The sequence below is a fragment of the Podarcis melisellensis genome, assembly GCF_964234715.1.
Source record: "Podarcis melisellensis genome assembly, chromosome: 3".
In the NCBI taxonomy this organism is placed as follows: domain Eukaryota; kingdom Metazoa; phylum Chordata; class Lepidosauria; order Squamata; family Lacertidae; genus Podarcis; species Podarcis melisellensis.
In genome coordinates this window covers 112,405,669-112,418,779 of record NC_138530.1, presented here as the reverse complement: position 1 = coordinate 112,418,779, position 13,111 = coordinate 112,405,669, and the positions used below count along the sequence as shown (strand labels likewise).

General features: G+C 44.8%; 2 protein-coding genes across 2 annotated transcripts in view; one reads left to right on the top strand and one right to left on the bottom strand.

The window, feature by feature from the left end:
- VPS36 (vacuolar protein sorting 36 homolog) overlaps positions 1 to 7,464 on the top strand; it is a 30,734-nt gene extending 23,270 nt beyond the window's left edge. The window contains exons 11-14 of the mRNA XM_081906464.1: positions 931 to 995; positions 3,238 to 3,322; positions 6,098 to 6,174; positions 6,265 to 7,464. Coding sequence (XP_081762590.1) covers positions 931 to 995; positions 3,238 to 3,322; positions 6,098 to 6,174; positions 6,265 to 6,358 — 321 coding nt within the window. The 3' untranslated portion in view covers positions 6,359 to 7,464. The remainder of the gene's footprint in view (positions 1 to 930; positions 996 to 3,237; positions 3,323 to 6,097; positions 6,175 to 6,264) is intronic.
- LOC309367152 (fibrinogen-like protein 1) overlaps positions 1,562 to 13,111 on the bottom strand; it is a 55,441-nt gene continuing 43,891 nt past the window's right edge. Inside the window, exon 10 of the transcript XR_014166941.1 lies at positions 1,562 to 1,797. The gene's annotated coding sequence lies outside the window, so the exon portion shown is untranslated. The remainder of the gene's footprint in view (positions 1,798 to 13,111) is intronic.

Below are 13,111 nucleotides of genomic sequence, written 5' to 3'. Positions count from 1 at the left end.
GCTCAACAGACTGGTGACTGCTTAGGCCAGTAGTGAGGAACATGTGGCCCTTCAGGTGCTGTTGGACTACAACTCCCATCATCCCTATCTGTTGGCCATGTTTACTAGGAGCAATGGGAGTTGTAGTTTAGCAGTGTTTGGAGGGTCACAGGTTTCCCATGCTTGGTGTGTGCTATGAGGTCACTGGTATTTGTCATGTTACAGAATGCCAGCAAAACATTGAAATCAAATAAATGTGTGCTTCAAATTATTAGGGGCCTTTGTTCTATGTGACTGCTATGTTGTTGTTTAGTCGTTTAGTCGTGTCCGACTCTTCATGACCCCATGAACCAGAGCACGCCAGGCACTCCTATCTTCCACTGCCTCCTGCAGTTTGGTCAGACTCATGTTTGTAGCTTCGAGAACACTGTCCAACCATCTCGTCTTCTGTCGTCCCCTTCTCCTTGTGCCCTCCATCTTTCCCAACATCAGGGTCTTTTCCAGGGAGTCTTCTCTTCTCATGAGGTGACCAAAGTATTGGAGCCTTAGCTTCATGATCTGTCCTTCCAGTGAGCACTCAGGGCTGATTTCCTTCAGAATGGATGCGTTTGATCTTCTTGCAGTCTGAAACTGCTATATTCCCTTCCTAATGTGTAGTTTGACTCAGAGACAATTCCTATGTCTGTATTTTCAGGTGTAAATATCCACATGAGTAACGTATTAACCACTCCTATAGGTGTGGTTACCTTCATTTACCTATTCTTGTTTGAAGGAGGAGTAGGGATTGTTAATGCATGTAAGCGCTATTCATATTTGACTTGACACTGATGTATTTTACTGCTTCTGTATTCACACCACAATGCAAAAATAAAAAATGTGTTCCAGGAGGCAACTGTGAGAATAAGACATGCTTGCAATGTGATTAACGTAACTGATTTCTCACCCCATTAGCTGCTCTCGCCTGAAGATCTAGTAAATGCGTGTAAGATGTTGGAAGCACTAAAATTACCTCTCAGGTGAGAATCCTTTAGAATTTAATTTTAACTCATCTTTTCCCCTCTCCTATCCCCCAGAAATGGTATGATGGGGCTTTTCCCCCATTCTCCTTTAGAACAAAGAAGTAGCATGAAGCAACCAGGCACATGGCTGCAGTTATGCTATCTTCCGTCAAATGCCCACTTAGGGTTTGGTGTTTGCCTCGTCCTCACCAACTGATTTTTTGAAAAACCCAGCAGGTTTATGTGAGCTGTAGTTGTCAAGTAGTATGGGCGCATATCTACTTTTCTGAAGGTCATGGTGTTAAGTCTTCTTGCCACCTGATGATGGTGATGATGATGATGATAATAATAATAGATTATTTATACCCTGCCCATCTGACTACGTTTCCCCAATCACTCTGAGCGTCTCCCAGCAAAATACAGTGATACCTTGGTTTGCATATGTCTTGGTTTGCATACGTTTTGGATTACAAACACGTCAAACACAGAAGTGCGAGTCCCAGTTTGCAACTTTTTATTATTATTATTACAACCCTTTTTTGGGGGGTGGGATGACACGAACAAATTTTTTTGGGAGGCCCCATTGGTGAAAGCGCGCCTTGTGTTACCACCTGTTTTGGTTTACAAACGGACTTCTGGAACAGATTATGATTGTAAACCAAGGTACCACTGTAGTAAAAACATGATGAAACATCAAACATTAAAAGCTTCCCTAAACAGGGCTGCCTTCAGATGTCTTCTAAAGGTCAGATAGTTGTTTATTTCCTTGACATCTGATGGGAGGGCGTTCCACAGCGCGGGTGCCACTACCGAGAAGGCCCTATTCAGCAGTGAATGGGGACCTGATTCAAAGGAAATAGTTGACAGCGCTGCTTCCTTGCGTACTCAGGATTGCAGAAACCATACCAGGCTAGAATATCAGTTTTTTACTACCTTGCTCTTACATCTTTTAAACAAACTGGAACGTGTCCAGAGGAGGGCAACCAAAATGGTCAAAGGCCTGGAAACGATGCCTTATGAGGAACGGCTAAGGGAGCTGGGCATGTTTAGCCTGGAGAAGAGGAGGTTAAGGGGTGATATGATAGCCATGTTCAAATATATAAAAGGATGTCACATAGAGGAGGGAGAAAGGTTGGTTTCTGCTGCTCCAGAGAAGCGGACACGGAGCAATGGATCCAAACTACAAGAACGAAGATTCCACCTAAACATTAGGAAGAACTTCCTGACAGTAAGAGCTGTTCGACAGTGGAATTTGCTGTCAAGGAGTGTGGTGGAGTCTCCTTCTTTGGAGGCCTTTAAGCAGAGGCTTAACAACCATATGTCAGGAGTGCTCTGATGGTGTTTCCTTCTTGGCAGGGGGTTGGACTCGATGGCCCTTGTGGTCTCTTCCAACTCTATGATTCTATGATATCCTGAGGGAGTGGGTCTCATCCACACTGTACATTTAAAGCACATTACTTCCCCCAAAGAATCTGTAATTTTTAAGAGTGCTGGGTATTGGAGGAATGTGAGCGGTAAACTACTGTTGTTGTTGTTGTTGAGCATTCTTTGGGGGGGAGCAGTGTGCTTTAAATGTATTGTGTTGATGTGACTGGAGGAGCTAGTTTCAGGTGTGGGGGATCTGGAATCAAAGTCCTCATGGCTCTTTGTGCTGTGGGGACAGATGGGGCAAGGGAGTCTTAAGAGGGCTCCTTAAGCCACAGCACAGGTTGGCAAACTAAGGCCCGGGGGCCGGATCCGGCCCAATCACCTTCTAAACCCGGCCTGCGGATGGTCTAGGAATCATCGTGTTTTCACATGACTAGAATGTGTCATTTTATTTAAAATGCATCTCTGGGTTATTTGTGGGGCACAGGAATTCGTTCATTCCCACCCCCAAAAAAAATATACTCCGGCTCCCCACAAGGTCCAAGGAACAGTGGACCGGCCCCCTGCTGAAAAAGTCTTCTGACCCCTGAGCCACAGGGTGGTGAAAGGAAGTAGGACAATGAAAAGCAGGATGGAGATATGAAGAAGAAAAGGGAAAAAACAGAATTGAGACTTGAAAGAAAGGAAGTTGGCAAGATTACCTGCCCATTGAGAATTCTTCTTTCTTTACCTCCTTGTGACCTGGAAATGCTAAGGGACAAGAAGGGACCATAAAGCACTGGGGATAGTCGTAATTGGGACTAAATTTTACTTATCAATTTGAGCTAATCAACCAATTCTTTGGCTACAGGCTTCTAGTTAAGGTTTGTATTTTTCCTCGTCTCGAGTTTAGGCTGCGTATATTTGACAGCGGCGTTATGGTGATTGAGCTCCAGTCCCACAATGAAGAGGAGATGGTGGCTTCTGCCCTAGAGACAGTATGTAAACGCTTTATTTTCTCAAGCAATCTGTTAAAGAAACAGTGATTCTTTCTGTGGTTGTCGCCAAGCTTCAAATCTACGTCCTGTTTGCTTTTGTAAATCACACATGCACAGAGCCCCACATGTTTTTACATGTCAGAAGAATAGACACCTACCTGCTTCAAGCTCAGCATAGCTGGATACAGTCAAGACAGATCTCTTGTCTCTGTATTCCCATTGCCTGACTTTATGCAAAAGATGGGTAATTTTCTGCATTATTCGTCCCTTGTTCCTGATGTATATTTTGCTCCAGGAGGTTTAGTTTGGTCAGAATCAAGCGTACACTTCCAGAGTTAATGCTAGATACATTTGTTGTTGTTTAGTCGTTTAGTTGTGTCCGACTCTTCGTGACCCCCTGGACCAGAGCACGCCAGACACTCCTGTCTTCCACTGCCTCCTGCAGTTTGGTCAAACTCATGCTTGTAGCTTCGAGAACACTATCCAACCATCTCGTCCTCTGTCGTCCTCTTCTCCTTGTGCCCTCCATCTTTCCCAACATCAGGGTCTTTTCCTGGCAGTCTTCTCTTCTCCTGAGGTGGCCAAAGTATTGGATCCTCAGCTTCAGGATCTGTCCTTCCAGTGAGCACTCAGGGCTGATTTCCTTAAGAATGGAGAGGTTTGATCTTCTTGCAGTCCATGGGATTCTCAAGAGTCTCCTCCAGCACCATAATTCAAAAGCATCAATTCTTTGGCGATCAGCCTTCTTTCTGGTCCAGCTCTCACTTCCATACATCACTACTTGGAAAGCCATAGCTTTAACTATACAGACCTTTGTTGGCAAGGTGATGTCTCTGCTAGATACATTACTGCTGGTTAATGAGCCACCATAGCTGCTAGAGGGCTGTGAAAAATTGTGTCCCCATGACTCGTCCCCCCATGTACTATATGAAACCAAAGAGGCACATTGTTTCCCAGATGTGATTCCCCACCCCAGCTCTCCTACCCTACTAAACTGTGTTGATCCTGTCCCACCAAACTCCATCTCTGCTCCCTTTCCCAGCCGGATAGCTGCCAAAAGGGACAAGAGGCTGCAAAGCCTCAGCACCTCCCTTTCATGTCAACTTCTACGTTGAGTAGAGATTGGACAGGATGGCCTCCCGATACCCTTGCCAGTTCTGTGATTCTGGTGTCAGAATGAGTGTGCCCGTGCATATAAAGCATATAGGATACAGTACATGTGTTCTCACCCTGCAGCCCTGACTGCTTGTGTATCTTTGCTGGTGGAATGGCTCTGCAAGCATACTGAGAAAGTTCTGCTGGGATATCTGTCGCAGGAGCAGGCTATCTTACCTTCCTCCAGTGGCATAATAATAATAATAATAATAATAATAATAATAATAATATTTATTTATACCCTACCCTCCCCAGCCAAGGCCAGGCTCAGGGTGGCTAACAAGCAATAATAAAAACAAGCTGAATGAATACAACTTAAAAACAAGATTAAAATACTACAATGAAAATATTGAAACATTGAAATATTAAAATGCAACCTCATCACAGGAGGAGAAAGGAAAAAGAAAAAAGAGAGGGACTGAATCAAATTGGCTCCAAGCCAAAGGCCAGGCGGAACAACTCTGTCTTACAGGCCCTGCGGAAAGAAATCAGATCCTGCAGGGCCCTGGTCTCATGAGGCAGAGCGTTCCACCAGGCCGGAGCCAGTGTTGAAAAGGCCCTGGCTCTGGTTGAAGCTAATCTAACTTCCTTAGGGCCCAGGACCACTAGGGTGTTGCTATTTATGGACCTTGAGGCTCTCTGTGGGGCATACCGGGAGTAGGGCTTCTGCTGAATTCTACGAACTTTCAGCAGCAGATTTCCAGTACAGGTTTTTACCTGAAGTTTCTTAAATCCTAACTAAATGTTTGCTAAGCAGGAAAGGCCTGGTATTTGACCTGCAGGTTAGGGACGCATGCCTACTTCAAAGGGCTTCCTGTTACTGGAGTGGAGGGGCGGGACTGAAAAAAATGACTGCTGCTTCACAAGTTGTGAAGACGAATTGTTCCATCACATTTTCTGTAAAGAGCTATGGCTCGTTGTATATGAGGTTATCCTACCTTTCATCTTGCCACAAACCCGAGAAGTGGGTTAAGGTGAGAGATGGTGACTTTCTCAGGGCCACGAAGAGATAATCATAGCCAAACAAGGATTTGAATCCAGGGCTCCATAATCAAAATCCAGCACTCTCCATCCCTTTGTCATTTAGCAGATACTAAATGTGCAAAACCAGGCACAGTGTTCCTTATAACGTGTGAGATCTGTATCTGTCCTTGGGACAGTGTATAATTGGAACCACAGTTGTACTGGATCACCATACCATGGATGCACAGTTTACACTTATTTTAAAAGGGGGGGGGGAGAGAGAGAGACCATCATGACTCTTACATATTACATATTACAGATTACATGCCATGTACAGACCTCTCTACCTGTTGAAGTGTGTGTGCATGTGTATGTATAATTGTCTTAAGTTAAGGATAAATTTGTGAAGTTGCAAAACTGTCGTGTCAGTCACATCTTTTGAAACACAATGAAAAGAAAGCATTTAAGCTATGTTTACTTCTTGGCTATTTTTGTAGGGATGATCAATCCAATTAACACATTAATAACTAATAGTATTTGAACTTCAATGAACATTAAATTAACACAAAATGTTGTGTAAATAAGTTTACAAATAGTATGTTGGTCACTGTGGAATTACCCATGCAAAGCTTTTATTTTGTAATTTTTGTCCTCTAGGTCTCTGAAAAGGGATCTCTTACAGCAGAAGAGTTTGCAAAGCTCGTGGGAATGTCTGTACTTTTAGCTAAAGAAAGGTAAGCAAATAGACAACAAATTTCCCTTCATTTTTAATACCTCAAGGCATCTATTAAAAATAACACAAGTACTTCTTTTTCTTTTTCTAGGCTGCTTCTAGCTGAAAAGATGGGCCAGCTTTGCAGAGATGATTCTGTAGAAGGCTTGAGATTCTACCCAAATTTATTTCTCACACAGAGTTAATGATAGGTTAGTTCTCTCTTCCCCTCCGTTCAAATATGCTTGCCACATGTAGGCTGGACCAAAAGAAGTCAAATGATCTGCCTTGTGATGGTGCACAAACATTTCCTGAGGTGGCGGTGGGCCCTATGTGGAAAGAGGAAGAAAGGGGAACATAAAAGTGTGCATAAATTATGTTATGTTACAACTGTGCAGGTCGTGTGGGATAATTAATGCAGAGGACTAATTTGAAACTTTTTTCTTAAGAGGACAGATTTGATACACTAGAAATATTGTGCTGTTAAATTACAGAGGAAGGCAGTTAAGTGATTCAGGAAAGGTGGGGATGTTATTGTGACCTACTTGCAAGAGTAGACAGAGCACAAAACGTGCTGTTTCCTTAGTACATTTTCCCCTATTCCATTTTGACTATGGACTTTGTATCTACAACTTCAAAGCAATTATGTTTTCGGTAGTGTTAGAAGAAGATCACTGATGTGAACGAAACACGATTCAGAGCGTGTTTGCCCTTTCCAGTTACTACTGAATAATTCAATTTGAAAGTGCCTACATTTCAGGGGGGAAATCTTCCTGGGTATGTTTGCCTATAAACTTTCTTCAGAGGAAGGATTAATCTGTATTATAAAAAATGTAGACACCAGCGTGTTGCTTTGTGCTGTATGTTAAGACAATAAGCATTGTGAACTCAGATTTCCTTCCTTTCATTCTTTGATTCTCAGCTCCATGATGTTGCTATTTTTGTCTTCTTTTGCCTAGCTATGAGGAATTCTGCCAGCTGCTTTTTTAAAATACTCTTTCTTTAAAAAACAGTCATTCATTTGAGCACCAATTCTCTATCAGGGTGGAAGTTATCACTGCGTCGGTGTCTATGAAAGACAAACCCATTTTAATAGGGAGAATTCCTTAGCGTCATATGTGATGTGTTCTTACACCATTATTATGTTTTACCAAATACCAGTAATCCTATTGGAGTTGTGTGTTTGCTTTGTGTTCTGGAAGATGTGTCATTATAATGTCTGATATGAAGAGATATTTTAAGTACAGCTGCAATATTTAGTTTGCTAGATTGGCTAGATTGGCTGATTAAAAACCTTTTGACCAACTAAAAAGTTGTCTCATATTAATTTATCAACATAAGAAAGAGTCCCCAGAAAAACTGGTTGCAAGTCACGGGGAATTTCTTCCTCCACTCTCCAAGCAGGAATGTGTCACTTAAAACATGCGCTTTCATTTGTCCTGTGGCACCAACTGGGATGGGGCAGGGATGGCAGGATCTCTGAGAGGGAAATTCCCATAGTAGACAAGGAGTCAGCTGGCCAGCTGAACCAGAGGCAGAATAATAATCAGGGGGTTGAACTCTGGCCCCAATCACTAAGGACACACTGCTGTTTGCACTAGTGTGAATAGAGCACACACTTTCATCTTCTCATCTGGGATAAGAACCATAAAAATGACTGATCCCACCCCTCTTTAAAAGTTAAGCGGGGGGGGGGGGTATCAACTGTTGAGACATCGTAGTTACTCTTTTGTCATGTACCTTAGAGCTCTTTTGTAGGCTTATGAATCATGTCCCCTGTAAAGGTAAAAGGTAAAGGACCCCTGGGTGGTTAAGTCCAGCCAAAGGTGACATGGGTGTGGCGCTCATCTAACTTATCAAGCCAAGGGAGCCGGCGTTTGTCCACAGACAGCTTTCTATGTCCCCTGTACCTTGAGCTAATGCCTAGACCGTGTGCTGATGTCTTCAAGAAAAAACTTGGTTTTCCTGGAACTAAGAGTCAAGAGTACCGTGTCCCGAGAGTAGGAATCGGAACATTCACCGACTTAAAAACGCAGGTTCCATGCTTCTTCCTCTTCAAAACTATTTGAATCACATGCACACTTAACACAGGCATACTTGTTTAACTAACTTAAAAAAATTAATTGATTAACAGTCTTCGGCTGTTAACGTATACACAATTTCCTCTGAGTAAGGTTTGTTGAACACGGTGAACCTCATTATTAGGTCAACATGCATAGGATTGAATGCCATAGAATACAAATTGTAATGTAACAAAAGAAGCAATAAAAATGCAGTTCAAACACAATATGAATATTTTAATATTCTCCTGTCTTCACCCATAAATCTACACAGACCACTGATCTTACTATATTATTGTTAAATGGACAGATAAAACAATTTGTTAGAAGTTAGTCCTGAAATATATTTGCCGTATAATATTGTGAATCACCAACAGGTAGATCCCACCACTGTTTCCCCATTGTTAAAGCTTTCTGTTAAGGGCTTTTGACTAATTGGTATGGAAAAACTACTTTGTGTAGCAGACATTGGTACTACATCTTTTTAAATAGGGTGTTTTGTCACTGTTTCCTTCAAGAAACTGCTGGTTGGGGTTTTGTGGGGTTACGAAAAGAACTCCAGACGCTACATAAATCAACAGCTTTTAGCATTCATGTTGGGGTGTGTGTGTGTCTATGACAGATACGGTAATCTCTCTCCAGTTCAGTAGTAGAAAAACGGAAGTCTTGGTTATGCGAGGCAAGACATGTAGCGCACTTCACATGCCCAAGCTGTGAGTGGAGCAGTACTTCACACAATTTGACATGTGGTGCATTATTTCCCAAATTGGTGCCCTCCATATGTGTTGGACTCCCAACTCCAACCAGGAGTGCCAACTTAAATAAAATATTGGGTGGCCCAGGTAGGCCCTGCCCTGCATAACTGATCACATGATAGGAGTAAGGTTACCATAACTTCCATCACAGAGCTTCAGTATGCTGATGACAACGCAGTGTGTGCACACACAGAGGATGACCTCCAAACCATCTTAAATATCTTTGCAGAAGCTTACGAAAAGCTTGGCCTATTGCTCAACATCCAAAAAACCAAAGTGCTGTACCAATAAGTACAAAATAACCCCTGTGCAGCGGCACAAATCCAACTCAATGGTGTAACATTGGAAAATGTTGATCACTTCTACCTGGGCAGTTATCTTTCCACAAGGGCCAAAATCCAGCATCGCCTGAGCTCTCACAGTGCAGCTTTCTCCTGAATTACCGTAAGTGTTTGAGCAGGACATTTGCTATTTTACTACGAACCTTACTGTATGCTTGTGAAACGTGGGCCACTTATAAACATCATCTCCAACTCTTTGAAAGATTCCAGCAACGGTGTCTCAGAAAAAAATTACATATCACTTGGGAAGACAGACAAACTAATGCCAGTGTACTGGAATAAGCAAATATCACCAGTGTTGAAGCAATGATTCTTCAACTTCAACTTTGTTGGACTGGTCATGTTCGGATGCCTGATTATTGTCTTCTGCAGTAACGACAGTGGTACCTCGGGTCTGTACTTAACCTGTACTTAACCTGAAACTGTTCTTAACCTGAAGCACCACTTTAGCTAATGGAGTCTCCTGCTGCTGCCACGCCACCGGAGCACAATTTCTGTTCTCACCCTGAAGCAAAGTTCTTAACCTGAAGCACTATTTCTGGGTTAGCGGAGTCTGTAACCTGAAGCGTATGTAACCTGAAGTGTATGTAACCCGAGGTACCACTGTACTCTATTCCGAACTTCAAAATGGAAAGCGTAATGCTGGTAGTCAACAAAAGAGGGTCAAAGATTCTCTAAAGGCAATTCTTTAAAAATGCAGTATAAACACCGACAAGTGGGAAACACTGGCCTGCGAGCGCTCCAATTGGAGAACAGCCTTTACCAAAGGCGTTGTGGACTTTGAAGATGCTCAAACTCGGGACAAAACATGCTAAGAAGAAGGAACATGTGGCAAACCCTCACTGTGATTAACTCCCGCCTGGAAACCAATGTCCTCATTGTGGAAGGACGTGTGGATCCAGAATTGGCCTCCACAGTCACTTACAGACTCACTGTTAAGACCATGTTCAAGCAAGACAATGAACGAGGTGATCGCCAAAGAAGATGAAGATGGCACACACATCATTTGAAGGGCAATGCCCATTACCTTGGCGACCCCTCATTTTTGGGGGGAGGGGCGAAGGGACCTCTGCATAGCTGTCAACCTTCCCCTTTTCTTGTGAGGAATCCTATTTTGGGATCCCTACACAGGTGGCGCTGTGGGTTAAAGCCTCAGCGCCTAGGACTTGCTGATCGAAAGGTCGGCGGTTCGAATCCCTGCTGCGGGGTGCGCTCCTGCTGCTCGGTCCCAGCGCCTGCCAACCTAGCAGTTCGAAAGCAGCTCCGGGTGCAAGTAGATAAATAGGGACCGCTTACCAGCGGGAAGGTAAACGGCGTTTCTGTGTGCAGCTCTGGCTCGCCAGAGCAGCGATGTCACACTGGCCATGTGACCCGGAAGTGTCTCTGGACAGCGCTGGCCCCTGGCCTCTTGAGTGAGATGGGCGCACAACCCCAGAGTCTGTCAAGACTGGCCTGTACGGGCAGGGGTACCTTTACCTTTACCTTTTATTCCCCTTTTCAGGGAAGTTTTTAATATTTAACACTGTGTTGTTTTTAATACTTGATTGGGAGCTGCCCAGAGTGGCTGGGGAAACTCAACCAGATGGGTGGGGTATAAATAATAAATTATTATTATTATTATTATTATTATTATTGAATTTCCTTTTTAAAAAAGGGACACGTTGACAGCTATGCTCTGGCCCTAGGAATAGGCTCCTATGACTTCAGCCACCACAGCCCTAATGCTTCTTGTATTAAACCAGTGGGTATTGCCCCCTTGATATTGAGGGACGATTTCCAATCATCGTGGGAAAGGGAGGTCATTAACGAGGTTGTCTCACCTTTACTTTGAGTCTATGACGTACAATCAAGCTAGAGCTGTGATCTCCCGGAGACTGAGTGACATTGCCAGACAAGAGGACATAGCCCAGGTAAAACCAGGGATGTTCCTAGGGGACCAGATTTATCGGACCATACCAGCCCCCTACCTTGCAGAAATCCACTATGTGGAATACTGCAGACTTCTTATAGCGGCTAGATTAAATGTCCTCGACTCTGCGATATTGTGGGGAGGGTACAGGGGAGTACCATACGCCCAGAGAACCTGTCATTGTGCCATCGGTGTGGTTGAGTCCACCGAACACATTCTCTTGACTTGCCCTTCTTATGCAGAGCTTAGACAAAATTTTATAGACCCACTCCTATGTCAATTTAGCTTCCTACCCGAAGAAATTCAGGTTTTATACTTGCTGAATAATGTCACTAGAGCTATACCTTCCTTGGTGGCCAAATTTCTTTTTTTAGCTTTTAAGCGTCGCAAGACTATAATTGACTGTACTGCTCCTTGCCCATCCTGGCTGATAAAAGCGAGCCGGGAAGGGCTGGGCGATGGGCTCTGCGGGGTGGTGAATGCTTCCCTCTGTGAGGGAGCCTTCCCAGACCCGCTGAAAGAGGCGGTCATCAAACCGCTTCTTAAAAAAACATCTTTAGACCCAGCAAATTTGGCCAACTATCGCCCAGTCTCAAATCTGCCATTCTTGGGCAAGGTGATTGAGCGGGTGGTTGCTGAACAACTCCAAGCACGCCTGGAGGAAACGGACCATTTGGATCCCTTCCAATCGGGATTCAGGCCTCACCATGGGACTGAAACTGCCTTGGTCGCGCTGGTTGATGATCTCCGGCGGGCTAGGGACAAAGGTGAGAGCTGTTTCCTAGTTCTGCTGGATCTCTCAGCAGCCTCTGACACCATCGACCATAACATCCTTCTGGACCGTCTAGAGGGGCTGGGAGCTGGGGGCACTGTCATACAGTGGTTCCGCTCCTTCCTCCTGGGCCGTGTCCAGAAAGTGGTGGTGGGGGGTGAGTGTTCAGACCCCTGGGCTCTCACTTGTGGGGTGCCTCAGGGTTCTGTCCTCTCCCCCATGCTTTTTAATATCTATATGAAGCTGCTGGGAGAGATCATCAGGGGGTTTGGACTGGGTGTTCATCAGTATGCAGATGACACCCAGCTCTACCTCTCCTTTAAATCAGAACCAGTGAAGGCGGTGAAGGTCCTGTGTGAGTGCCTGGAGGCGGTTGGAGGTTGGATGGCGGCTAACAGATTGAGGTTGAATCCTGACAAGACAGAAGTCTTGGGGGGACAGGAGGCGGGCTGGTGTGGAGGATTCCCTGGTCCTGAATGGGGTAACTGTGCCCCTGAAGGACCAAGTGCGCAGCCTGGGAGTCATTTTGGACTCACAGCTGTCCATGGAGGTGCAGGTCAATTCTGTGTCCAGGGCAGCTGTCTACCAACTCCACCTGGTACGCAGGCTAAGACCCTACCTCCCCGCGGACTGTCTCGCCAGAGTGGTGCATGCTCTAGTTATCTCACGCTTGGACTACTGCAACGCGCTCTACGTGGGGCTACCTTTGAAGGTGACCCGGAAACTGCAATTAATCCAGAATGTGGCAGCTAGACTGGTGACTGGGAGTGGCCGCCGGGACCACATAACACCGGTTCTGAGAGATCTGCATTGGCTCCCAGTACGTTTCCGAGCACAATTCAAAGTGTTGGTGCTGACCTTTAAAGCCCTAAACGGCCTCGGTCCTGTATACCTGAAGGAGCGTCTCCACCCCCATCGTTCAGCTGAGATCCAGCGCCGTGGGCCTTCTGGCGGTTCCCTCATTGCGAGAAGCAAAGCTACAGGGAACCAGGCAGAGGGCCTTCTCGGTAGTGGCGCCCGCCCTGTGGAACGCCCTCCCATCAGATGTCAAAGAGATAAAGAATTACCTGACATTCAGAAGACATCTTAAGGCAGCCCTGTTCAGGGAAGTTTTTAATATTT